The sequence below is a fragment of the Ascaphus truei genome, chromosome 18 (genome assembly GCF_040206685.1).
Source record: "Ascaphus truei isolate aAscTru1 chromosome 18, aAscTru1.hap1, whole genome shotgun sequence".
In the NCBI taxonomy this organism is placed as follows: Eukaryota; Metazoa; Chordata; class Amphibia; order Anura; family Ascaphidae; genus Ascaphus; species Ascaphus truei.
This window is the reverse complement of record NC_134500.1, coordinates 2,616,470-2,642,024: the sequence shown is the minus strand read 5'-3', so window position 1 is coordinate 2,642,024 and position 25,555 is coordinate 2,616,470. Positions and strand designations below refer to the sequence as shown.

The following is a 25,555-nucleotide window of genomic DNA, read 5'->3' as shown; positions in this document are numbered from 1 at the left end:
CACCGATGCACGGAGAAACCCCCCACACTAACTCTGGGATTCACCCGGCACCGATGCACGGAGAAACCCCCCACACTAACTCTGGGATTCACCTGGCACCGATGCATTGAGAAACCCCCACACTAACGCTGGGATTCACCCGGCACCGATACACGGAGAAACCCCCACACTAACGCTGGGATTCACCCGGGACCGATGCATGGAGAAACCCCCACACTAACGCTGGGATTCACCCGGGACCGATGCATGGAGAAACCCCCACACTAACGCTCGGATTCACCCGGCACCGATGCACAGAGAAACCCCCCACACTAACGCTGGGATTCACCCGGGACCGATGCACGGAGAAACCCCCCACACTAACGCTGGGATTCACCCGGGACGAGGCACGGAGAAACCCCCACACTAACGCTGGGATTCACCCAGCACCGATGCACGGAGAAACCCCCACACTAACACTGGGATTCACCCGGGACGAGGCACGGAGAAACCCCCCACACTAACGCTGGGATTCACCCGGGACGAGGCACGGAGAAACCCCCCACACTAACGCTTGGATTCACCCGGCACCGATGCACAGAGAAACCCCCACACTAACGCTGGGATTCACCCGGGACCGATGCACATAGAAACCCCCACACTAACGCTGGGATTCACCCGGGACCGATGCACGGAGAAACCTCCACACCAACGCTGGGATTCACCCGGGACCGATGCACAGAGAAACCCCCCACACTAACGCTGGGATTCACCCGGGACGAGGCACGGAGAAACCCCCACACTAACGCTGGGATTCACCCGGGACCGATGCACAGAGAAACCCCCCACACTAACGCTGGGATTCACCCGGGACGAGGCACGGAGAAACCCCCACACTAACGCTGGGATTCACCCGGGGCCGATGCACAGAGAAACCCCCACACTAACGCTGGGATTCACCCGGGACCGATGCACGGAGAAACCCCCCACACTAACACTGGGATTCACCCGGCACCGATGCACGCAGAAACCCCCCACACTAACTCTGGGATTCACCCGGGACCGATGCACGGAGAAACCTCCACACTAACGCTGGGATTCACCCGGGACGAGGCACGGAGAAACCCCCACACTAACGCTGGGATTCACCCGGCACCGATGCAAGGAGAAACCTCCACACTAACGCTGGGATTCACCCGGGACCGATGCACGGAGAAACCCCCACACTAACTCTGGGATTCACCCAGGACCGATGCACGGAGAAACCCCCCACACTAACTCCGGGATTCACCTGGGACCTATGCCCGGAGAAACCCCCACACTAACGCTGGGATTCACCCGGGACCGATACACAGAGAAACCCCCACACTAACGCTGGGATTCACCCGGCACCAATGCACAGAGAAACCCCCACACTAACGCTGGGATTCACCCGGCACCGATGCACGGAGAAACCCCCACACTAACGCTGGGATTCACCCGGCACCGATGCAAGGAGAAACCTCCACACTAACGCTGGGATTCACCCGGGACCGATGCACGGAGAAACCCCCACACTAACTCTGGGATTCACCCAGGACCGATGCACGGAGAAACCCCCCACACTAACTCCGGGATTCACCTGGGACCTATGCCCGGAGAAACCCCCACACTAACGCTGGGATTTACCCGGGACCGATACACAGAGAAACCCCCACACTAACGCTGGGATTCACCCGGGACCGATGCACGGAGAAACCCCCACACTAACTCCGGGATTCACCTGGGACCGATGCCCGGAGAAACCCCCACACTAACGCTGGGATTCACCCGGGACCGATGCACGGAGAAACTCCCACACTAACGCTGGGATTCACCCGGGACCGATGCACGGAGAAACCCCCACACTAACTCTGGGATTCACCCGGGACCGATGCACGGAGAAACCCCCCACACTAACACTGGGATTCACCCGGGGCCGATGCACGGAGAAACCCCCACACTAACTCTGGGATTCACCCAGGACCGATGCACGGAGAAACCCCCCACACTAACTCCGGGATTCACCTGGGACCTATGCCCGGAGAAACCCCCACACTAACGCTGGGATTCACCCGGGACCGATACACAGAGAAACCCCCACACTAACGCTGGGATTCACCCGGGACCGATGCACGGAGAAACCCCCACACTAACTCCGGGATTCACCTGGGACCGATGCCCGGAGAAACCCCCACACTAACGCTGGGATTCACCCGGGACCGATGCACGGAGAAACTCCCACACTAACGCTGGGATTCACCCGGGACCGATGCACGGAGAAACCCCCACACTAACTCCGGGATTCACCTGGGACCGATGCCCGGAGAAACCCCCACACTAACGCTGGGATTCACCCTGGACCGATACACGGAGAAACCCCCACACTAACTCCGGGATTCACCTGGGACCGATGCCCGGAGAAACCCCCACACTAACGCTGGGATTCACCCGGGACCGATGCACGGAGAAACCCCCACACTAACGCTGGGATTCACCCGGTACCGATGCACAGAGAAACCCCCCACACTAACGCTGGGATTCACCCGGGACCGATGCACGGAGAAACCCCCACATTAACGCTGGGATTCACCCGGGACCGATGCATGGAGAAACCCCCACACTAACTCCGGGATTCACCTGGGACCGATGCCCAGAGAAACCCCCACACTAACGCTGGGATTCACCCGGGACCGATGCACGGAGAAACCCCCACACTAACGCTCAGATTCACCCGGCACCGATGCACAGAGAAACCCCCACACCAACGCTGGGATTCACCCGGGACCGATGCACAGAGAAACCTCCACACTAACGCTGGGATTCACCCGGGACCGATGCACGGAGAAACCTCCACACTAACGCTGGGATTCACCCGGGACTGATGCACAGAGAAACCCCCACACTAACGCTGGGATTCACCCGGGACCGATGCACGGAGAAACCCCCACACTAACGCTGGGATTCACCCGGGACCGATGCACGGAGAAACCCCCACACTAACGCTGGGATTCACCCGGCACCGATGCACAGAGAAACCCCCACACTAACGCTGGGATTCACCCGGGACGAGGCACGGAGAAACCCCCACACTAACTCCGGGATTCACCTGGGACCGATGCACGGAGAAACCCCCACACTAACACTGGGATTCACCCGGCACCGATGCAAGGAGAAACCCCCACACTAACACTGGGATTCACCCGGGACCGATGCACGGAGAAACCCCCACACTAACGCTGGGATTCACCCGGGACCGATGCAAGGAGAAACCCCCACACTAACACTGGGATTCACCCGGGACCGATGCACGGAGAAACCCCCACACTAACGCTGGGATTCACCCGGGACCGATGCAAGGAGAAACCCCCACACTAACGCTGGGATTCACCCGGCACCGATGCATGGAGAAAACCCCCACACTAACACTGGGATTCACCCGGGACCGATGCAAGGAGAAACCCCCACACTAACGCTGGGATTCACCCGGGACCGATGCAAGGAGAAACCCCCCACACTAACGCTGGGATTCACCCGGGACCGATGCACGGAGAAACCCCCCACACTAATGCTGGGATTCACCCGGGACGATGCACAGAGAAACCCCCACACTAACTCCGGGATTCACCTGGGACCGATGCATGGAGAAACCCCCCACACTGACGCTGGGATTCACCCGGGACGATGCACGGAGAAACCCCCACACTAACGCTGGGATTCACCTGGGACCTATGCCCGGAGAAACCCCCACACTAACTCTCGGATTCACCCGGGACGATGCACGGAGAAACCCCCACACTAACACTGGGATTCACCCGGCACCGATGCACAGAGAAACCCCCACACTAACGCTGGGATTCACCCGGGACCGATGCACGCAGAAACCCCCACACTAACGCTGGGATTCACCCGGGACCGATGCACGGAGAAACCCCCACACTAACGCTGGGATTCACCCGGGACCGATGCACGGAGACACCCCCCACACTAACGCTGGGATTCACCCGGGACCGATGCACGGAGAAACCCCCACACTAACACTGGGATTCACCCGGGACCGATGCACGGAGAAACCCCCCACACTAACGCTGGGATTCACCCGGGACCGATGCACGCAGAAACCCCCACACTAACGCTGGGATTCACCCGGGACCGATGCACGGAGAAACCCCCACACTAACGCTGGGATTCACCCGGGACCGATGCACGGAGACACCCCCCACACTAACGCTGGGATTCACCCGGGACCGATGCACGGAGAAACCCCCACACTAACACTGGGATTCACCCGGGACCGATGCACGGAGAAACCCCCCACACTAACGCTGGGATTCACCCGGGACCGATGCACAGAGAAACCCCCACACTAACACTGTGATTCACCCGGGACCGATGCACGGAGAAACCCCCCACACTAACACTGGGATTCACCCGGCACGATGCACGGAGAAACCCCCACACTAACGCTGGGATTCACCCGGCACCGATGCACGGAGAAACCCCCACACTAACGCTGGGATTCACCCGGCACGATGCACGGAGAAACCCCCACACTAACGCTGGGATTCACCCGGGACCGATGCACGGAGAAACCCCCACACTAACGCTGGGATTCACCCGGGACCGATGCACTGAGAAACCCCCACACTAACGCTGGGATTCACCCGGGACCGATGCACGGAGACACCCCCCACACTAACGCTGGGATTCACCCGGGACCGATACACGGAGAAACCCCCACACTAACACTGGGATTCACCCGGGACCGATGCACGGAGAAACCCCCACACTAACGCTGGGATTCACCCGGCACCGATGCACGGAGAAACCCCCACACTAACACTGGGATTCACCTGGGACGAGGCATGGAGAAACCCCCACACTAACGCTGGGATTCACCCGGCACCGATGCACAGAGAAACCCCCACACTAACGCTGGGATTCACCCGGGACGAGGCACGGAGAAACCCCGCACACTAACGCTGGGATTCACTCGGGACCGATGCATGGAGAAACCCCCACACTAACGCTGGGATTCACCCGGGACCCATGCACGGAGAAACCCCCACACTAACGCTGGGATTCACCCGGGACCAATGCACGGAGAAACCCCCACACTAACTCTGGGATTCACTCGGGACCGATGCACGGAGAAATCTCCACACTAACACTGGGATTCACCCGGGACCGATGCCTGGAGAAACCCACACACTAATGCTGGGTTTCACCCGGGACCGATGCCCGGAGAAACCCACATACTAACGCTGGGATTCACCCGGGACCAACGCACGGAGAAACCCCCACACTATCGCTGGGATTCACCCGGGACCGATGCACAGAGAAACCCCCACACTAACACTGGGATTCACCCAGGACCGATGCACAGAGAAACCCCCACACTAACACTGGGATTCACCCAGGACCAATGCATGGAGAAACCTCCACACTAATGCTGGGATTCACCCGGGACCGATACACGGAAAAAACCCCACACTAACGCTGGGATTCACCTGGGACCGATGCACGGAGAAACCCCCACACTAACGCTGGGATTCACCCGGGACCGATACATGGAGAAACCCCCACATTAACGCTGGGATTCACCCGGCACCGATGCAAGGAGAAACCCCCACACTAACGCTGGCATTCACCCGGGACCGATGCACGGAGAAACCCCCACACTAACGCTGGGATTCACCCGGCACGATGCACAGTGAAACCCCCACACTAACGCTGGGATTCACCCGGGACCGATGCACGGAGAAACCTCCACACTAATGCTGGGATTCACCCAGGACCGATGCACAGAGAAACCCCCACACTAACATTTGGATTCACCCTGGACCGATGCACAGAGAAACCCCCCACACTAACATTTGGATTCACCCTGGACCGATGCACAGAGAAACCCCCCACACTAACGCTGGGATTCACCCGGGACGAGGCACAGAGAAACCCCCACACTAACGCTGGGATTCACCCGGGACGAGGCACAGAGAAACCCCCACACTAACGCTGGGATTCACCCGGGACCGATGCACGCATAAACCCCCACACTAACTCTGTGATTCACCCGGGACCGATGCACGGAGAAACCCCCACACTAACGCTGGGATTCACCCGGGACCGATGCACGGAGAAACCCCCCACACTAACATTGGGATTCACCAGGGACCGATGCCCGGAGAAACCCCCACACTAACGCTGGGATTCACCCGGGACCGATGCACGCATAAACCCCCACACTAACGCTGGGATTCACCCGGGACCGATGCACGGAGAAACCCCCCACACTAACACTGGGATTCACCCGGGACCGATGCACGGAGAAACCCCCACACTAACACTGGGATTCACCCGGGACTGATGCACGGAGAAACCCCCACACTAACACTGGGATTCACCTGGGACCGATGCATGGAGAAACCCCCACACTAACGCTGGGATTCACCCGGGACGATGCACGGAGAAACCCCCACACTAACGCTGGGATTCACCCGGGACCGATGCACAGAGAAACCCCCACACTAACGCTGGGATTCACCCGGGACCGATGCACAGAGAAACCCCCACACTAACACTGGGATTCACCCGGCAACGATGCACAGAGAAACCCCCACACTAACGCTGGAATTCACCCGGGACCGATGCACGGAGAAACCCCCACACTAACGCTGGGATTCACCCGGACCGATGCACAGAGAAACCCCCACACTAAAGCTGGTATTCACCCGGCAACAATGCACAGAGAAACCCCCACACTAACGCTGGGATTCACCCGGGACCGATGCACGGAGAAACCCCCACACTAACGCTGGGATTCACCCGGACCGATGCACGGAGAAACCCCCACACTAACGCTGGGATTCACCCGGGACCGATGCATGGAGAAACCCCCACACTAACTCCGGGATTCACCTGGGACCGATGCACGGAGAAACCCCCACACTAACGCTGGGATTCACCCGGGACCGATGCACGGAGAAACCCCCACACTAACACTGGGATTCACCCGGACCGATGCAAGGAGAAACCCCCACACTAACACTGGGATTCACCCGGACCGATGCACGGAGAAACCCCCACACTAACGCTGGGATTCACCCGGCAACCATGCACAGAGAAACCCCCACACTAACTCCGGGATTCACCTGGGACCGATGCCCGGAGAAACCCCCACACTAACGCTGGGATTCACCCGGCACCGATGCACGGAGAAACCCCCACACTAACGCTGGGATTCACCCGGGACCGATGCACGGAGAAACCCCCACACTAACACTGGGATTCACCCGGACCGATGCACGGAGAAACCCCCACACTAACGCTGGGATTCACCCGGACCGATGCACGGAGAAACCCCCACACTAACGCTGGGATTCACCCGGCAACCATGCACAGAGAAACCCCCACACTAACGCTGGGATTCACCTGGGACCGATGCCCGGAGAAACCCCCACACTAACGCTGGGATTCACCCGGCACCGATGCACGGAGAAACCCCCACACTAACTCCGGGATTCACCTGGGACCGATGCCCGGAGAAACCCCCACACTAACGCTGGGATTCACCCGGCACCGATGCACGGAGAAACCCCCACACTAACGCTGGGATTCACCCGGGACCGATGCACAGAGAAACCAAACTCACAAAATTAGCTAACGGATGCAAGATTGTATATCGCACGGTAAGTCACGATTACAAAACCGCTTTGCAAATTTGAGGGGTAGTTTTTCCTTATACTTATGTGCAATCTATCGCAGTGTCTTCATAGCGCATAGCTCTTGTACGCTATTCATTAACACACAAGTTGTTTAAATCGAGCCATATATTATTTTTCTTTCATTTGTTTATTCAGATTTTTTTTAAATTATTAGTACCTAATAATAATAATAAAGATAATAATAATAATGATGATGATAATAATAACTTTATTTCGTATAGTGCTTTTCTCCCAGTGGCAGATTAAGAATTGTTACAGACACAGTATCTGCCCCGTGGAGTTTACAATCTATGTTTTTGGTGCCTGAGACACAGGGAGATAAAGTGACTGCCCAAGGTCACAAGGAGCCGACACCAGGAACCAGGATCCCCTGATTCCTGTGTCATACAACAAAAGACAGAAATACCCAATGCTACGTCCAATACGACAAAACATATATCGTTAAAACTGTTTGTCTTCTCATGAGTAAGGGTCATTTCGTTAAACTCGTTGGCCAGAGCATTATAAGCATTATACGCCTGCAGCCACGTCACGGTATGACCACTCTGCAGCCAGGTCACGGCATGACCACTCTGCAGCCACGTCACGGTATGACCACTCTGCAGCCACGTCACGGTATGACCACTCTGCAGCCAGGTCACGGTATGACCACTCTGCAGCCAGGTCACGGTATGACCACTCTGCAGCCAGGTCACGGCATGACCACTCTGCAGCCAGGTCACGGCATGACCACTCTGCAGCCAGCTCACGGCATGACCACTCTGCAGCCAGCTCACGGCATGACCACTCTGCAGGTCCTAACACTACCTGTGAATATTCTCATTTACCTCTGCAGTGAAGGGAGAAATGCCTCAGTAGACCTGTCCTGCACATGTGCATGAAAACACCTGCTACCTAAAAAGTGGGTTTAAGTTCACTCCTCCCCACTTTGTAAGTAGCCGGTGTTTTCATGCACCTGTGGCAGACTGGTATATTGAGATATTTCTCCCTCCACTGCAGAGGTAAATGAGAATATTCACAGGTAGTGTTAGGACCTGCAGAGTGGTCATGCTGTGACGTGGCTGCAGAGTGGTCATGCTGTGACGTGGCTGCAGAGTGGTCATGCTGTGATGTGGCTGCAGAGTGGTCATGCCGTGACGTGGCTGCAGGCTTATAACGCTTTGGCCAAAGAGTATAACTAAATGACTTTTACTTATGAGAAGACAAACAGCTATGTATTTAGCTATATATATATATATTGTCATATTGGATTTAGCATTGGGTATTATTGTCTTTTGTTGATACATTTGGTCACACCCAGTAGCATCCTTTTGATACAAATATATATGATATGATGTGATGTTTTTGGGGTTAGAGCTTGCAGGGATTGTGTATGTTCATTGTTTATAGTCAGTGTTATTCAATGAGCTGCTCCTTCTCCCTGCAGTATCATTATAATGATGTTGTTTATTCTGCGACAGAATAAAATTTTACATTACATACAATCATAACTTCAAACTGCAACTTTGTGTCCCTGATGGGCAGATGCATATATATTAAAGCCTCAAGACAGCCTAACTTGAGAATATATATGCACGCTGCCTTCCAGTAGGATGTTGAGACAGCAGGGTGCGGGCTGAACCAGTACTGACAAGAACTCGAAGAAGAGACATCTTTCATATTAGTTGTTAGAGATGGACTTACGCAGCCAGCTGGATGCCTATCTCAAGACTACAGGTAGCAACTCTGTCCAATTGGTATGACACTTGAACAGAGTAAAAGATGAAATCAAGGAGTGGTATATAACTTGGGGTAAAGCAAAAGTCAAAAAGAAGAGGAAGTGTAGAATGTCAATATTATTCCGAGTACAGTATACAGAAAGTGGTTACCGAAGGGTCTGACTGGCACAGAAAAATCAAAGAACAGCTGCAATCTAGCACAGCTTTCAACGTGCCAGGCTGCTATTTTTATATATATTCTATTACTATATCTTGCTGATGTGCGGTGACATTTTCTACCCAAGCCTCTTTGGATTTTTGGACTTGTTCTGCCAACATTGCGAACAGAAAATAACAGATGGAGACGTTCATCTCTGCGGCCTGTTTCTGTTCCTAAATAATCAAATGGAATGTCGACTTCTGAGACAGACGAGAGAAATACAAAGTAGCAATTGGTTAAAATACAACATCTGTTAAGTAGCAAAAATGCTGCTCTAAGTAATGAATTATACATGTTCTCTTCTACTCTGCCCCATTTCTCACTCCCCATTTGCTCGGAATACTTGATATTGTGAACACAGGGTACAGACGAATGAATATAACTGATGAATAAGGAACCTTTGTGCATCCAGAAGCACATACCCAGCACTGCAACAGCTACTTATAATTACTGAGGACTAAATAACAACAATAACAGTGTACAATGTATATCCTGTGATAGCCTGAATATGAATTATAATCAGAGATTCACCCTGTTGTGCATATGAACAAGATAGAAAAGACACTGACTGTGCAACATACAGTATAAATGGCAAACTTGCTTTGAATGAATGCAGCTTTCTAAGCCCAGTTATAATAAATGGCTGGTTTTTAATTTACTCCTAATTGGGGCTAGTTTCCCTGACGGGTTAGAGGCTGTTCCCATCTTTCTTGGGCAGGTGGCGTGCTGATTACAAGACAGTGTTAGCATCCGTTGCCGAGCCAAGACTCTCCGGAGAAAAACAAGGTTTCCAAGAAAGAGAGAAAATACAGAAATCCCTCCTGTGTCTCAATAACACAACTTTGAAAATGCCTGGGACTAAGGCACTCGGGTTAGAGATGTGTAACATTGTCCCAAAGATTGTGAACTAGGTGAAATTTGCTTTTTTTCACGAAAATGTCCATGTAAATCCGAAAGCTTTGCCTAAAAAATTTGGCAAGCTTTGAAAGTCAATGTGCACCGTCACCTGGCACTTTATATACTGCTCCGGGCTGCCGACTATATATATATATATATATATATATACAGTACAGGTAGTCCTCGCTATCCAACGTTTCACTTTACAATGAAAGGCATATCCAACGCTTTACAATTTTATTGTATTGTATGTCTTTATTTATATAGCGCCATTAATGTACATAGCGCTTCACAGTAGTAATACATGTAGCAATCAAATAAATAACAGATAATATAAATAACAGTTCATGGGAATAAGTGATTCAGACATAAAAGTAACATTAAGGAAGAGGAGTCCCTGCTCCGAGGAGCTTACATTCTAATTGGTAGGTAGGGAGAACGTACAGAGACAGTAGGAGGGAGTTCTGGTAAGTGCGTCTGCAGGGGGCCAAGCATTATGTATCATGTGTTCAGAATATCCACAGTGATTCATATGCTTCTTTAAGCAAGTGTGTCTTAAGTTGGGTCTTAAAGGTGGATATAGAGGGTGCTAGTTGGGTACTGAGGGGAAGGGCATTCCAGAGGTGTGGGGCAGTCAGTGAAAAAGGTTTAAGGCGGGAGAGGGCTTTAGATACAAAGGGGGTAGAAAGAAGACATCCTTGAGAAGAACGCAAGAGTCTGGTTGGTGCATAACGAGAAATTAGGGCTGAGATGTAAGGAGGGGCAGAAGAGTGTAAAGCTTTAAAAGTGAGGAGAAGAATGGAGTGTGAGGTGCGGGATTTGATCGGAAGCCAGGAGAGGGATTTCATGAGGGGAGATGCTGAGACAGATCTAGGAAAGAGTAGAGTGATTCTGGCAGCAACGTTTAGGATAGATTGTAGGGGAGACAGGTGAGAGGCAGGAAGGCCGGACAGCAGGAGGTTACAGTAATCAAGACGGGAGAGAATGAGGGCCTGAGTCAGAGTTTTAGCAGTCGAGCAACAGAGGAAAGGGCGTATCTTTGTTATATTGCGGAGGAAAAAGCGACAGGTTTTAGAAATGTTTTGAATGTGAGGGGCAAATGTGAGAGAGGAGTCGAGTGTGACACCTAGGCAGCGTGCTTGGGCTACTGGGTGAATGATCGTAGTTCCAACAGCAATGTGGAAGGAGGAAGTAGGGCCAGGTTTGGGAGGTAGTATGAGGAGCTCTGTTTTAGCCATGTTGAGTTTAAGGCGGCGGAGGGCCATCCAGGATGATATAGCAGAGAGACATTCAGAAACTTTGGTCTGTACAGCAGGTGTAAGGTCAGGTGTTGAAAAGTATATTTGTGTGTCGTCAGCATAGAGGTGATATTTAAACCCAAAAGATTTTATTAGGTCACCTAGAGAGAGCGTGTACAGAGAAAAGAGAAGAGGTCCCAGGACAGAGCCCTGGGGTACCCCCACAGAGAGATCAATAGAGGAGGAGGAGGTGTTAGCAGAAGAGACACTGAAAGTACGATGGGAGAGGTAGGATGAGATCCAGGATAGAGCTTTGTTCCGAATACCAAGAGTATGGAGAATGTGGAGGAGAAGAGGGTGGTCCACGGTGTCAAATGCTGCAGAGAGGTTGAGTAATATGAGCAGAGTGTAATGACCTCTGTCTTTGGCAGCATGGAGGTCGTCAGTTATTTTAGTGAGGGCTGTTTCCGTGGAGTGACCACCCTATGGGCTGTTTTTCGACGCCTGAATGCATTATCCAACGCTCACCGCCACTGACTAACATGGGACTCACTTTACAACGGTTTCACTATCCAACGCTACTTCCAGAACGGATCCCATTGGATAACCGAGGCCTGCCGGTATGCATAATATATATCTGTATCTATGCAAAAATGGGGACATTTCACTCATTTTCAAACAAGGCAAACTTTTGTGCAAATGTCACTTTACACTTTTACATTTCTACTCCGGTTCATAGGAAGTAATGTGTCATTTAGTATATATATATATATCATGCACATTATTTAAATTATAGTGGCTGAAAAAGGCGACAAAAAACCTCCACCGATAGCATATAGCCAATAAAAGAATATCACTTCTGAGCACATTCACATGTCTTAGACAGGTCTGCAGTCCTGCCTTTCAACCTTTATCACCTAGCATACAGTGCTTCCACTGCAGCAAGGGATTTTGAGAAATGACATGCAAATGGGCACACAATGTGTCACCTTTTGCCTGAAATCCATTTTTACATGGAACCCTTATAAGCTAATGTATTGTATTGTATTGTATGTCTTTATTTATATAGCGCCATTAATGTACATAGCGCTTCACAGTAGTGATACATGTGGTAATCAAATAAATAACAGATAATATAAATGACAGATCATGGGAATAAGTGCTTTAGACATAAAAGTAACATTAAGGAAGAGGAGTCCCTGCCCCGAGGAGTTTACAGTCTAATTGGTAGGTAGGTAGAACGTACAGAGACAGTAGGAGGGAGTTCTGGTAAATGCGTCTGTAGGGGGCCAAATTTTATGTATCATGTGTTCAGAATATCCACAGTGCTATTCATATGCTTCTTTAAGCAAGTGTGTCTTAAGGTGGGTCTTAAAGGTGGATAGAGAGTGTGCTAGACGGGTACTGAGGGGAAGGGCATTCCAGAGGTGTGGGGCAGTCAGTGAAAAAGGTTTAAGGCGGGAGAGGGTTTTAGATACAAAGGGGATAGAAAGAAGACATCCTTGAGATTCTCACTGTTCACACAACAGGGGTTTAGATACACTGTACTGTGTATATGTGTGTATGTGTGTATATATATATATTTTTTATATATATATATATATATATATATATATATATATATACACACACTCTATTTGGGATACATGTGATGTGCACTGAACTGACGTGGAAACAAAAAAATCTCTCTTAATATCAAAATAAATAAATATGCTCTTTTTCCAAAATTACTTAAAAAGAGGATAGCCTGCAAAAATAGTTAATATTCACATACAAATCCTATTTAATTTTTCTAGTAAAGTAAACACTTGATGCAGGAATGCCAAGTTTGTATGCCAAAGCTGAGTGATGTGTTTTCACTGTTTTATGAGAACTGCGTCCCTGGCTGCAGACGTTCCCCTGATATTTACCGATGCCAGCGACTGCTGCCACAAAAGAAACAGCTTAGAACATTGGCATGAGCTGCACACATTGCTCACCTTGTCACCATACCCATGGAGTATAACACAGGATAACATTGCCTTAAGATTGAGTTACAATTGAAGGATCATTCTCCAGAAGTACACGCAGAATTATAGACACAGCGCGTTCATGCAATTATAACAGGGCAACATTTTTGTATTTCATTGACTATAGATGTACAGCGGTATGAATGGAAATGAATCCCCGTCTTCTGGTTTCCATGGCGTCTTCACACATTCCAATCTCACACCAGATACTCTAATTGGAATCACAACTGAAAAGGTATAAATAGACGAATACTCTCTGAATTAGCCGTGTCTCTCGCTGCTGTAAGATGTTGTGAAAGCAGGGCCTGTATACAGAGATCAGTAAGTACCCAAAGAAAAGAAAATATAATGAGCATTTTTATAGCGTGTGAATACAAAGGTTTATCCCTTCATTCCATAAAACAAAACCAACATTCTCAAGTCCTGTCGGGCATTAGGATCTCGTTGTTCACAATATTTTGCAGTGATCGTTAAATGCTTCAGGCGCCTCCAGTCCAGCATTAAACAGTTTCAAGTAGGAAGTCCACGTCCTGTCCTCCACTACTCCAAGGGGCTGATTGGATATACTTTGGTGGTCATATATTTATAAGTATATCTATAATAATTTAAATTAAGTAGGGTTACAGCACTAGGATACAAACTGCAGATGAAGTGACTCCTGCCTTCATGTAACCCCGTTTTCAATATTAGTCTCTTAGGACTCCCCGTTTTGATAAGTGGAGCGAATATAGGTTATACATCTCCATGAGCTGTCCTTGGTTTATTAACCTCCTATTTCCAATGATTATAGGGCACGGCGAGTAATGATTTATAGAACCAAACATGATGCTAATTACTGTACTTATATCTGACCTGGCCAAGTACGAGGCATCTTGACATTAATTTGGGCTCTTCCCATCTTGTTATTACATAGAGCAGCGGTGCTCCACTCCAGGCCTCGAGCCAGGTTTTCAGGATAGACCAGCTTTAGCACAGGTGGCTCAAATGGAGAGCCTCTGATTGAGTCACCTGTGCTGAAGCAGGGCCTGACTGAGCCACCTGTGCTGAAGCAGGGATATCCTGAACCTGACATGTTAGGGGAGGCTTGAGGACTGTAGTTAAGGACCCCTGGCTTATAGTACAGTATAGTGTACACTGGCAGTTCTTTATAAATTAAATAATAACCAATGTCCAGCAAATTAGCCAGAGAAAGTTCCCTCATCTCCTGACATCCAACAAGGAGGTCTTTAAATGAGGAACGTATCTCTGTGCAGCCCAGAGTAACTGCTTAACTGCTCTTTGTCCACTGGTCTTATTTTGAGGGTTCTAATTAAACCTTGTTAATCAATAACAATTTTGAATGTTCCATTGGTAATTATCAAGTAATTACACCATGTAACTACAGTATCTACATTTTAACCAAGTTTCACCTCCAGAGCTTATGAAGAAACAATTTAATTGTGTAATATTATCTCCATGGGAAACTATGGAATGATCCATAAGCATAATATGAATGCTTATACTTATACAGTCACTATATAATAAATACTGTATGTTTGTTGTACAATCTGATGATTCATTTGGCCTTAATTCAATAAACCTTATATTATATTCAAGCTTAAGTGCTTTTCCAGGTGTATTTTATAACAGTATCTGCATGTGTGGTGCTTGTTTAACCACTTGAAGGGCATGTAATGTATTCCTAAACTGCAGGTACTTCTGGTAATGAAAGCTTATACCATAACCCGCTGAACTGGCTGCCATTGTGACACATTGTTACAATACATCTGGCCTAGTTCTTCCATCCACTGGAAATTTACCAGACAGAGGGGTACTGTACACTGAAATGCCGCAGCAGCTCAAACCTTGTCTAGGGTTTAGGGATTGTAATCACTGTAGGGAAGAACAATAAACATGTTTATTAATTATAAAGTGCCCAGGGCCCATGTCAGATGAAGTCTAAACAATATGTACTAGTGATTGCAGTTAAGGGGAGGGGAGGGGGAAGAAACATGTTATCTGTTTAACATACTGTAGTGTAGTTGTGGACATATGGATTCTGAACTTGGTGGAGTATTGTAATTACAGTGTAACAAGAATATCTCCATCATCACAAATGGGATATTTCTGCTTTGAGTTAAGGTTGAATATGTTCATCAAGACTTGTAACAGATTTCAGATTCATTTAACCCTATATAAACCACTTGACTTCAGGGGAGAAGAAAGCACAATTAGATTAAATAAACCAAGGAACAAAATACTGCGCTTCCGTTGGTACAACTTTCAGGGGTTATTCGATATCAGCCGAAAATGTCCTAATGTCCCATTTCGGCTGATCTAGCCCCTTAGACTTAAGTCCATGCTTTGATCTCACGTTGAACATTACGCTCTGTTGGTTGAAGAATCAAATGACTACTTCACACAAGCCACATACTGAAACCACGGGAAGAATCGTATTCAGACATATAAGACAACGTAAATAATGTTTATTCCAGCCCAAGTCAAGCAAGAGGTAACAAGCTGGCATCTTGGCAGGCGCTCCATAACTGGTGTCTAGGTGCATCCATCAGAGAAATACAATATCTAATGCATTGTGAACGGGATTGCTTATCATCATTTTGATCACAATAACAATGGCAGCTATCTCAGTGGATCTCATTTAGATGGCGACTCTTTCCTTCAGCTGCCTCACAGGCATTTTATGCATTTCAATATAGCTCAGCTCATGACCTTTTCACTTCTTGTGTGGCTTAATAGTAACTTACGACATTTTCTCACTGCGCAGCTTAGGAGGTTTTTATAGGGTTTTTTCCCCAGGAGAATGACGTCAGTGTCACACCAAATACAGAGAACCCGTTACAAAGAGTCTGCAAAGCTAGGATAAAAAGTTAATCATTCTATTATATATATTATTTCATGTATGCATGATCCCACTGGAGTTTTATTACACATTCTCTCCTACAAATTCTCCCCTCCTTTTATACAACATCATCTTTCTTTCTTTTTCTGGAAAATGTCTGTTTATAGTATGTGCTATTTTTCCGAAGAGGCCCCAAGTCTCGTACATCCAGTATACATGTCATGTGCTCACTCCCGGGAACGACCTCTTCCCCCTCCGCCTCATGGTGATAAAATGGGGGGATTCATGATGAAAGTATATCAGCTTTCAGTGTTTCATAATAATAATATTTGTTCCTTATATAGTACCGACAGTGTGCACAGCAACGTACACAGAATCCTGCAGACGCAATGCGCCCCCACCCAAAGGGCAGCTTACAATGTAACATATACCTGAAAGCAGTAATATATATGTATTTTATTAAATACAGTATATATATATATATATATATATATATATATATATATATATATATATATATATATATATATATATATATATATATATATATAATTGTAGCATGGCGTCTCTGGTGTGGAACTGTGTTAATTTCAGCTCCGGGGACCCCTGCTTCGAGAGATACTTACCTTTGTATCGGGTGAAGAAAAGAAAGACATAATGACAGATGAAGAAAGAAGACAGTGATAGAAGATAAAAGAAAGAAGAATTTTGTTTCCTGTTCCGGATCTTCAAGGGGGATGGCGTTGGAGTGACTTTGATGATGTCTCGGTACGAGATCTTGCAGAATTGCCAGGATTTGGAGGGTCAACGCTTCTAAAGGTAAGACATTTTTTTAATGTATGTAATTTTATTTTTACAGGTTTTTTTAATTGTATTTGTTTCTTTTTATGTTTTTCATTGCCCATTGACTGATAATGTATTAATCTGTGGCCGTATAAGGTAGAAATCAATACAGTGACAGCCAATTCATTTGTTGGCAAATGCTTTATTTCTATTGATTGTTGTTTTTTTAGTTTTCTGTTTATTGTTTGGCTTAAATTGTTTGTTTGCAAATTGGATGGCTTGTTTTTATTTCATTTTCCGATTGTTTAGCGTTTTTAATTAATTATTTATTTTGTTGGGTACTTGTTTTAAATGATGTGTTGGCTAGTTTTTTTTTATTTCATTGATTGGTTGTCTAGTGCTTTTATTTAATTGGTTGTCTAGTGCTTTTATTTATTTAATTGGTTGGCTAGTGCTTTTATTTATTGAATTGATTGGTTGGTTAGTGCTTTTATTTGTTTAATTGGTTGGCTAGTGCTTTAATTTATTTAATTGGTTGGCTAGTGTTTTTATTTATTGAATTGGGTTGTTTAGGTGTTTGTGTATATCTTTTATTAGTGTGTATTTTTGGCCTTTATGCTTTTTTTATTAGGGTGACCATTGACTGCTATAATATCTTATCATGCCCATATTATATGGGTATGATGTACCACTATGCCAATCAATGGGTACATGGTGGGTATAGTGGTCCCGGGGTGGGTGGTTAGGCCTCCCGGGTGGGTAGCAGGGGAGGGTGGGTTAACCCCTTTATTACTATAGCGGTTATTTACCGCTATGTTGATAAAGGGTTTAGGGGCCATTAGATTGTATTTTTTTCATGTATTCTTGCTGGCATCGGAGGACCTGGACCTGGAGTATGACGATGAGGATACCCTTCATGATGGCAGGGGTAAGTAGAAAGGTTTATTTACTTTATTTATGCTGGCTGGCTAATGTTTTATTTTATAATGGTTAAATGAGCTATTATCCATATCTGGATAATAGTACTTTTGCCGATTATTGTACTGTATGTATTGGGGGGAGGGATGTATTTATTTGAATGTATACATATTTTTCTTTAGGCACAGTATTGGTACCGCAGGCCAACAGGGACCCCTGGACACCCGCGGGGACCACCTGAGACCCCCCAGACACCCGCAGGGACCACCCGGAGACCCCCGCCGGCCTCTTGTATTAATGCTGTGGAAAAAAAAATAATGCTTTTATGCGCTAGCTTTAGCTGATGAAAATAAATGGTGAGCTTTTATAGTATCGCTGCTTTATAAATAGCGCTTACTGGCAAAAAATGGTGGGTTTGACGTTTTTCGGCCTATCATGCGACTTTTTTTTCACTGACTGTTTATTAGTGATAAAAGGTAATTATAGCGCGATACTGCACTATTATCACTGCTTTGTGAATCGCACAGCGGGCAGTATTGCGCTACAAAGGCATTGATCGCACTTACAAGCAGTTATCACTGCTTTGTGAATCGGCCCCATTGTCTTCCTCAGTGTAAAGTCTGATATTACCAGAGAGCTGCTCCTTCAGAAGAGCTGGTAAGAAGACATGCTCCTTTACTGTGCATTGCAGTCCCAGGCGGCCATTGTATGGTGATTACATCAATCCTTTACGCTGTTTAATGGATTTGTATGATATGTTTCAGCTTTGATTATTAACAGCAGTAATGCTGCTTTAAAAGCAAAGATCACACAGGGTCTTATTATTATTGTAACCATCTCACTGCAGCTTGTAAAACGGTAGCTGGTTAGGAAAATTTACTAAGCCAATGACATAGCTGCCTCAGTGGGAAATCCTAAACATAAACTTGTCAAATCCAGGCTCCCAGTCCCAGATCAACTGCTCCACATTTCATATCGCAGCAAGTCTCCTCCTGTTTGTGTTCTAAAGTCCCAATTTCAGCTGCGCTGTATATCATACTGACTTACTCTCACCTGCACGGCTCTATAACCTATCAGCAAGGACCATAAACACTGAGGTTACTGCGTATTTCATTATTTGCCCATGAAACTCACAAATATGTTTCTAATATCTTACTTATCTTTCAATCACACTTGTAAACAGACTGAAACCTTCCTTGCCCGGCTCCAAAGGGGGTCACATCACATTAACTATACCCATTGGCAGTGCTCTGTCTCTCAGACCTTAGCAGGGTGCTGGGTGGGTGCAGGGTGTTGGGTGGGTACAACAGACATTACCCTATAGGGCACATTCCGAACTGAAAACTACAAATGGTGACAGGACACATCTTACTACACATGACTATACACACAACCCTATTTACAGGACTCACAGTGAGGACCCCGGTCAGAACTCTGAAGTACCTGCTTCTAGAATGTATGGTGGAGCTATATATTCCCTCTATGCTCCCTATCATGGCATCGTGGGTCACGGGGTAGAGAGGGGATATGTGAAACCAGGGTGATCCCACCCAGTTAACCCCTTAAGGCATTAACCCATTTATAGAATAAGTAGTGCCCAAAGAGGGGGATACTAGACTAAAAAACACAGTTGTGTATGAAATATTAACTGCTGCATAGGAAGGTGCTAAACTTTACCAGGCACTAGGACTGATATCTTTTTCCAGGAACTGTGACACAAACCATTACCAAGGTAGCAATGAGCCTATGTCTGCTGTCTGCCCTTGCTGTCCACTGATATATTGTATTAGACCACTCAACTGGAAGGAATTGAATCTATCTTGTAGTAATTCCACTAGTCACATTGTGTTTCTGCGGCTGGGTGGATTGACTGTAAGAGACAACATGACTGACAGAAATTGTCTGGTTGTAGAAATTCTTTTTGTATTTGTCCTTTTGTATGTGGATCAGGATTGAATCAGCTGGCATTGAATGAGTTGTACAGTGGGTGATTCCATGTTAAGTAAGCAGTTTTTGACATGTTTGGGTTTGGATTCCCAGGAGCTTTAAGAGATAATAGAATTATCTTTGCACCCAACCCCAGTGACCCTGATGAAGGTCCTGACAGGGAGCTAAAACATTGGTCCTTCTGCTTCCAGCATACAGTATTATTTAACTATGACTTGTACAGTTTCATGGTATCTATGTTGTTGCCAGTAAGTCTTTACTTGCTAGAGTTGGGGTTTCCTCACACCTGGGTATTGATTTGGATACCCCTTTCTCCATACATAGATTACTTTTGTCACGGTGCAGCCTTAAAATAAACACCTTTGTTTCTGAAGGGGCTTGCAACAAATCGCTATATATGACATAGCAGGCCCCTCTGGCTGAACAGGGATTACGCACCATCATAAAAAGCGACATGCCGCAAGAACCAATAATGAAGATCATTTCCCAGTGCCAAATAGCTAATGTTTCCCCCACGTTCCTCCACAGAAGCATTTCTACTCCTAAACACCGATACGCCCCCCAAACCGTAATGGCCTTATTCTGTATGGCTTCATCAGATTCATGGAGCTGAACTGTTCTTCAGCATGGGGAGGATGGAATAAGCTCTCATATGGGTTATTCGATGGGTTAGTCAAAGCTGAGGACAACGCAAACCTTACACATTTCAGACGACATTGGGCGGTTTTGGCCACTTGGTGCTATTTCTACTAAGAATGCGCTATGGGAGAATAGAAATGAATCGAGAAATTAAATGGGAGGATTCACTAAATTCGCTTGGCGTTAACTTCCATTCAAGCCAATGGCCGACCGATGATTAAGCCGTGATAATGTACCGCGTATTGTGAATATAGTAAGTATAGCGAATCACAGTGAATGTATCGTGTTTATTTATAGGGGGGTGGGAGGGAGAGAGATCATAGTTTTTAAACCCTGATAACTACCCCCTCATTCTAAGATTATTGCAGTTGTTTGAATAGCAAGCACTAACAAATATAGTACTTGGTTCTAAAATTGCAATTTATTATCCGTGCTAAATGCAATTCAGCAATTTCCCCTGGAGTTGCATGCTGCAGCAAATCTTCTTAGTGGCTAAACAGTTTGGGTGATGCATTATTTTATGATTCAGTCCTGGGATAAGTGCTGTGCCTGAAAGTTACAGTAACATTGTCTGCAGATATGAAACATCTAGATACTTTAATTAAAACACAATCTAAAATTACACTTTCATTTCTCCTTCCTCCTCTCCTTAGCAAATCACTTGGAAAGTGTGGAATAATGTTTAACATACGCAAAGCTTGAACATATGGAATATGTTAGCTGTGAAAATTAGTAAAGGCCAATCAATGTATCCGAGAAATGTTTCTTGATAAAGGAGGAATGTAGTAAAAAATAAAGAACTGGAAAGTGAGCCAGAACAGAGCTGGCTGGTCTTCCGTTTGGCTCCTTGCCTACTAAGGTATTAGAATATACCCTTCATAGGATACATTCCTCAAAATTATATATTATTTATTTAATTGGTCTCTTTTAAAAATTAAATGACAAGGTGCCTGTCATAAAAGCATTCAATTACAAATGGGAGCTTTCTGAAAAACCTTCCAAAAAAGAAAAGAAATTACCCCTTTTTCCCGAAATTGCTTTGTTATTTCTGCCACTTATTTTTATCTGTAGGCTAGTGTAGGGTATTAGCAGTATGTGAAATGTTTTCAAGTTTTAATACAATCAGATTAGAGTTACTGTTGCACAATTTGTAGGTGTGAATATCTCAACAGCACAGAAAGGTGCTAGCCCCAAAATATTATATTTCTGCTGAAAATCACACACGGTTATTCCCTCTCTATAACACCTGGACTAGACTCAAAGGCTATAAATGTGTACCATATATGTTTGCAACCAGTAACCCAGGTATTCTGGTGGTTTGCGGCATGACCAAATATTATATACCGTACCATAATCTCATTAATACAATCATTACAATTATAAATAGTGGAAAAACAAACGTTTTCATCCATATTCCTTTCTTCCCAGTGTTCCTTTCTTATGCTTGGCTGCCATTTCCATGCTTTCATGTCCCTTTGGTATATATTTATTGCTTACCGGCTCCATGGAAGATTCGAACCGCGTGCACCCATAATAAGGATTAGTGTTAGGTAAAATTGTGAGATATTATCTTCATTACACACTTCATATTTTATCTTATGAATTAAACCACAGTTGGGTTTAACACTGCAGACACCTCTAGAACTGAACAGGTCGTAACCGAAAGTAAAGGGGTTTCTCCTGGAAATGTTGTGAGAAGCCCCTTTTCTAGTTTTTTTCTTTATTCCAGGTGGTTATATTTCAAGACCATTTAGGACCTGGCATATGATCAGGATGTTAAATAACAAGAGGATGAGGAATTGGAGACTTTCACATAGGATGTATGAAAAATTAAGTGTCAAATAGTACACTTAGAGACTATTAAGAGTCCAACATCTGGAACAGTTGATGAATATGTTACACTACTAAGCAGAGGAACAAATAGAAAACATAACCCAAATAAAATGATATAGTTCACAGAAACGAGCTCAGTGCTCTCACAACCTTTTCCGTTCAAGTCAAGCGCTCACATCACAAAATGAAATACAGGAACGTTAGGTGCGGGTTACATTCATTTAGGTAAATATTTTGTTTCATGCCTCTGGGGCAGTGAAGTGGTTAACTAGATCTCACCTGGTGGAGCAGGAATCCTGCAGTAAGCCAACACGGGCACTTTGTAACAAGCGAACAGAAGGAGATTGCTCACCAATACTTACACGTGAGCTATATCTCTCGTCCATTCTACTGTATTCAGTTTTCAGCCATTAGTAATAGGTCAAATGTTCATTTCAAGTGAATTTTACACTATGGGCCATTTACTGTAGCCTGAGGCTGCGCTTATAGTCCTGGCTACGGCCACGCGACCTCATGATGTCATCCTTCGCCGTTGTAATTGTGATTCTTCCTTATAGTGCAGGAGACAAGAGAGGGCGACTGGGGGGCATGGCAGAGGCGTGGCCGTGAGCGCTTCGCCTTCATTGGCTGAACTGCTCACGTGCTGCTGACGTCACGCGGCGAATACCGGAAAAATCTAGATCTATTGACTTCAGCGATTTTGGTCGCTGTGTCACGCCGTGCGCCGTCGCGGTCGCGCCCACTATAAGCCCACGCGACGGATTACATCAACGTGTTTTGATGCGGCCGTAGCCGGGACTATAAGTGCAGCCTAACTTTGCACCCAAATTATAAAGGTCTTTGTTCAAAATGTGTTGTTTATTCATTCACTGTCCGAACATTATGTTCACATTCAGCCATTGTAAAGATCACAGTTTTGCTCATTTACACAGGAATCTATTTTCCAACAGAAGGAATAAGCCCCAGGTGGTTTTCAGAGAACATGTGTATTCCCATCAGATGTCTGGAAGCTAAAAACCCCACAACCCCAGCTTTACACCATTAAAGGGTTGTTCTGGAAATCAAGCAGGGAGAAGAATGTGAATAAAGCAACCTCCCACAAACACATCTCTCCAGTAAATGTATTTTATGGATTCTCAGTCTTTTTTCCCATTGGTCTGTGTTCTTGGACATATACTACATTATGTACTAAATATCCCCAGATTATGCTACGCAGTTAAAGCCCTGGATTGTGTGTTTTCAGGTGAATGACTTGGCTTATGGAAGTGACTTAAAAGTTGAAAGCCATAACAGTACAACAAGTTACAACATTACAATAAGTTACAAGAATACGAAGTTACAACATTACAATAAGTTACAAGTATACCAAGTTAAAACATTACAATAAGTTACAAGAATACCAAGTTACAACATTACAATAAGTTACAAGAATACCAAGTTACAACATTACAATAAGTTACAAGAATACCAAGTTACTACATTCACAGTTGATGCCTTTTTTTGCCTGCTGTTTTGCATACAGTAGATGGATTCTCAGTCTTTTTTCCCATTGGTCTGTGTTCTTGGACATATACTACATTATGTACTAAATATCCACAGATTATGCTACGCAGTTAAAGCCCTGGATTGTGTGTTTTCAGGTGAATGACTTGGCTTATGGAAGTGACTTAAAAGTTGAAAGCCATAACAGTACAACAAGTTACAACATTACAATAAGTTACAAGAATACGAAGTTACAACATTACAATAAGTTACAAGTATACCAAGTTACAACATTACAATAAGTTACAAGAATACCAAGTTACAACATTACAATAAGTTACAAGAATACCAAGTTACTACATTCACAGTTGATGCCTTTTTTTGCCTGCTGTTTTGCATACAGTAGATGGATATTTGAAATTATACAGTAATAGTTGCATTATAAATACCTCCCTTATGCAGTTTATATAATTGGTGGAACACAAATCAATATATCCAAGGTCAGAACGACCGCTGTATCAGGCCTCCCTCCGTGTCGTGGATATAGAGCGTGGTAAGAGTGCTCAAGCACAGGGCATATATAGTAATTTATATCCAGACTTGACAGAAGGGTGGGTGAATTCATAACAAAGTACACACGTATGAAACGCGTAGGAGGTTTGCTCCTCTATGCTTTTGACCTTCCAATAAAGTATTTTTTCAATATATGGATCTCTCTCCTCCTGTTTTTGGCTGTGTGCTACTCATCCTGCATATCTCCCTCCTTGTCCTGCCTTTTCTTTCTTTGAGACAATCATAGAAGACAACAAGGAGTGAGACCTGATACAAAGGTCATTGTGACCCCGCATTTAATTTGGATATTGATTTGCGCTCCACCAATTATAGAAATGTCATATACTTAAGCAGACTGGACACAGTCCTTGTGAAGGTTGGCGTTTCAATATTCCTGTTTTCTCCATTCCCACTTACTGTGTGTTCTTCACTTTTCACTTGCATGTCCCTGTTACACTGCCAGCCTGGGCACTCCTCCTGTCTTTCTGATTTATACTTCCTTATGCAGAGTTACACAAGGTTTAGAGAAAGTGTTGTGCCTGATGTACAATATCCGTACATTTATTAACTATAAGTGCAAACCTCTTTGGCCTGAGTTTTACAAAAAGAATTTGGCAATATTTATGCTGTAAAAATAGGACGATAATGGGACTTCTAAAAAGGGGATTAATGTGTTTGTAACTAAAAACCTAGCGGCGCTAGTTGTGAAAATAAAAAAGTAGTGATACTCTGTATTCGTTGGTAGTAAAACCATCACCATTTGACCATTGCCCCTAGTTA

General features: G+C 45.9%; 2 protein-coding genes across 8 annotated transcripts in view; one reads left to right on the top strand and one right to left on the bottom strand.

Moving 5' to 3' along the window:
- The window catches only part of NTRK3 (neurotrophic receptor tyrosine kinase 3), a 420,101-nt gene that overhangs the window by 341,555 nt on the left and 52,991 nt on the right, over positions 1–25,555 (bottom strand). The window lies entirely within an intron of this gene.
- Positions 1–25,555, top strand: part of LOC142469318 (uncharacterized) — a 79,382-nt gene that overhangs the window by 39,070 nt on the left and 14,757 nt on the right. The window contains exons 5-6 of the mRNA XM_075576247.1: positions 13,910–14,017; positions 16,966–17,041. Of these exons, the coding sequence (XP_075432362.1) occupies positions 13,910–14,017; positions 16,966–17,041 (184 nt within the window). The remainder of the gene's footprint in view (positions 1–13,909; positions 14,018–16,965; positions 17,042–25,555) is intronic.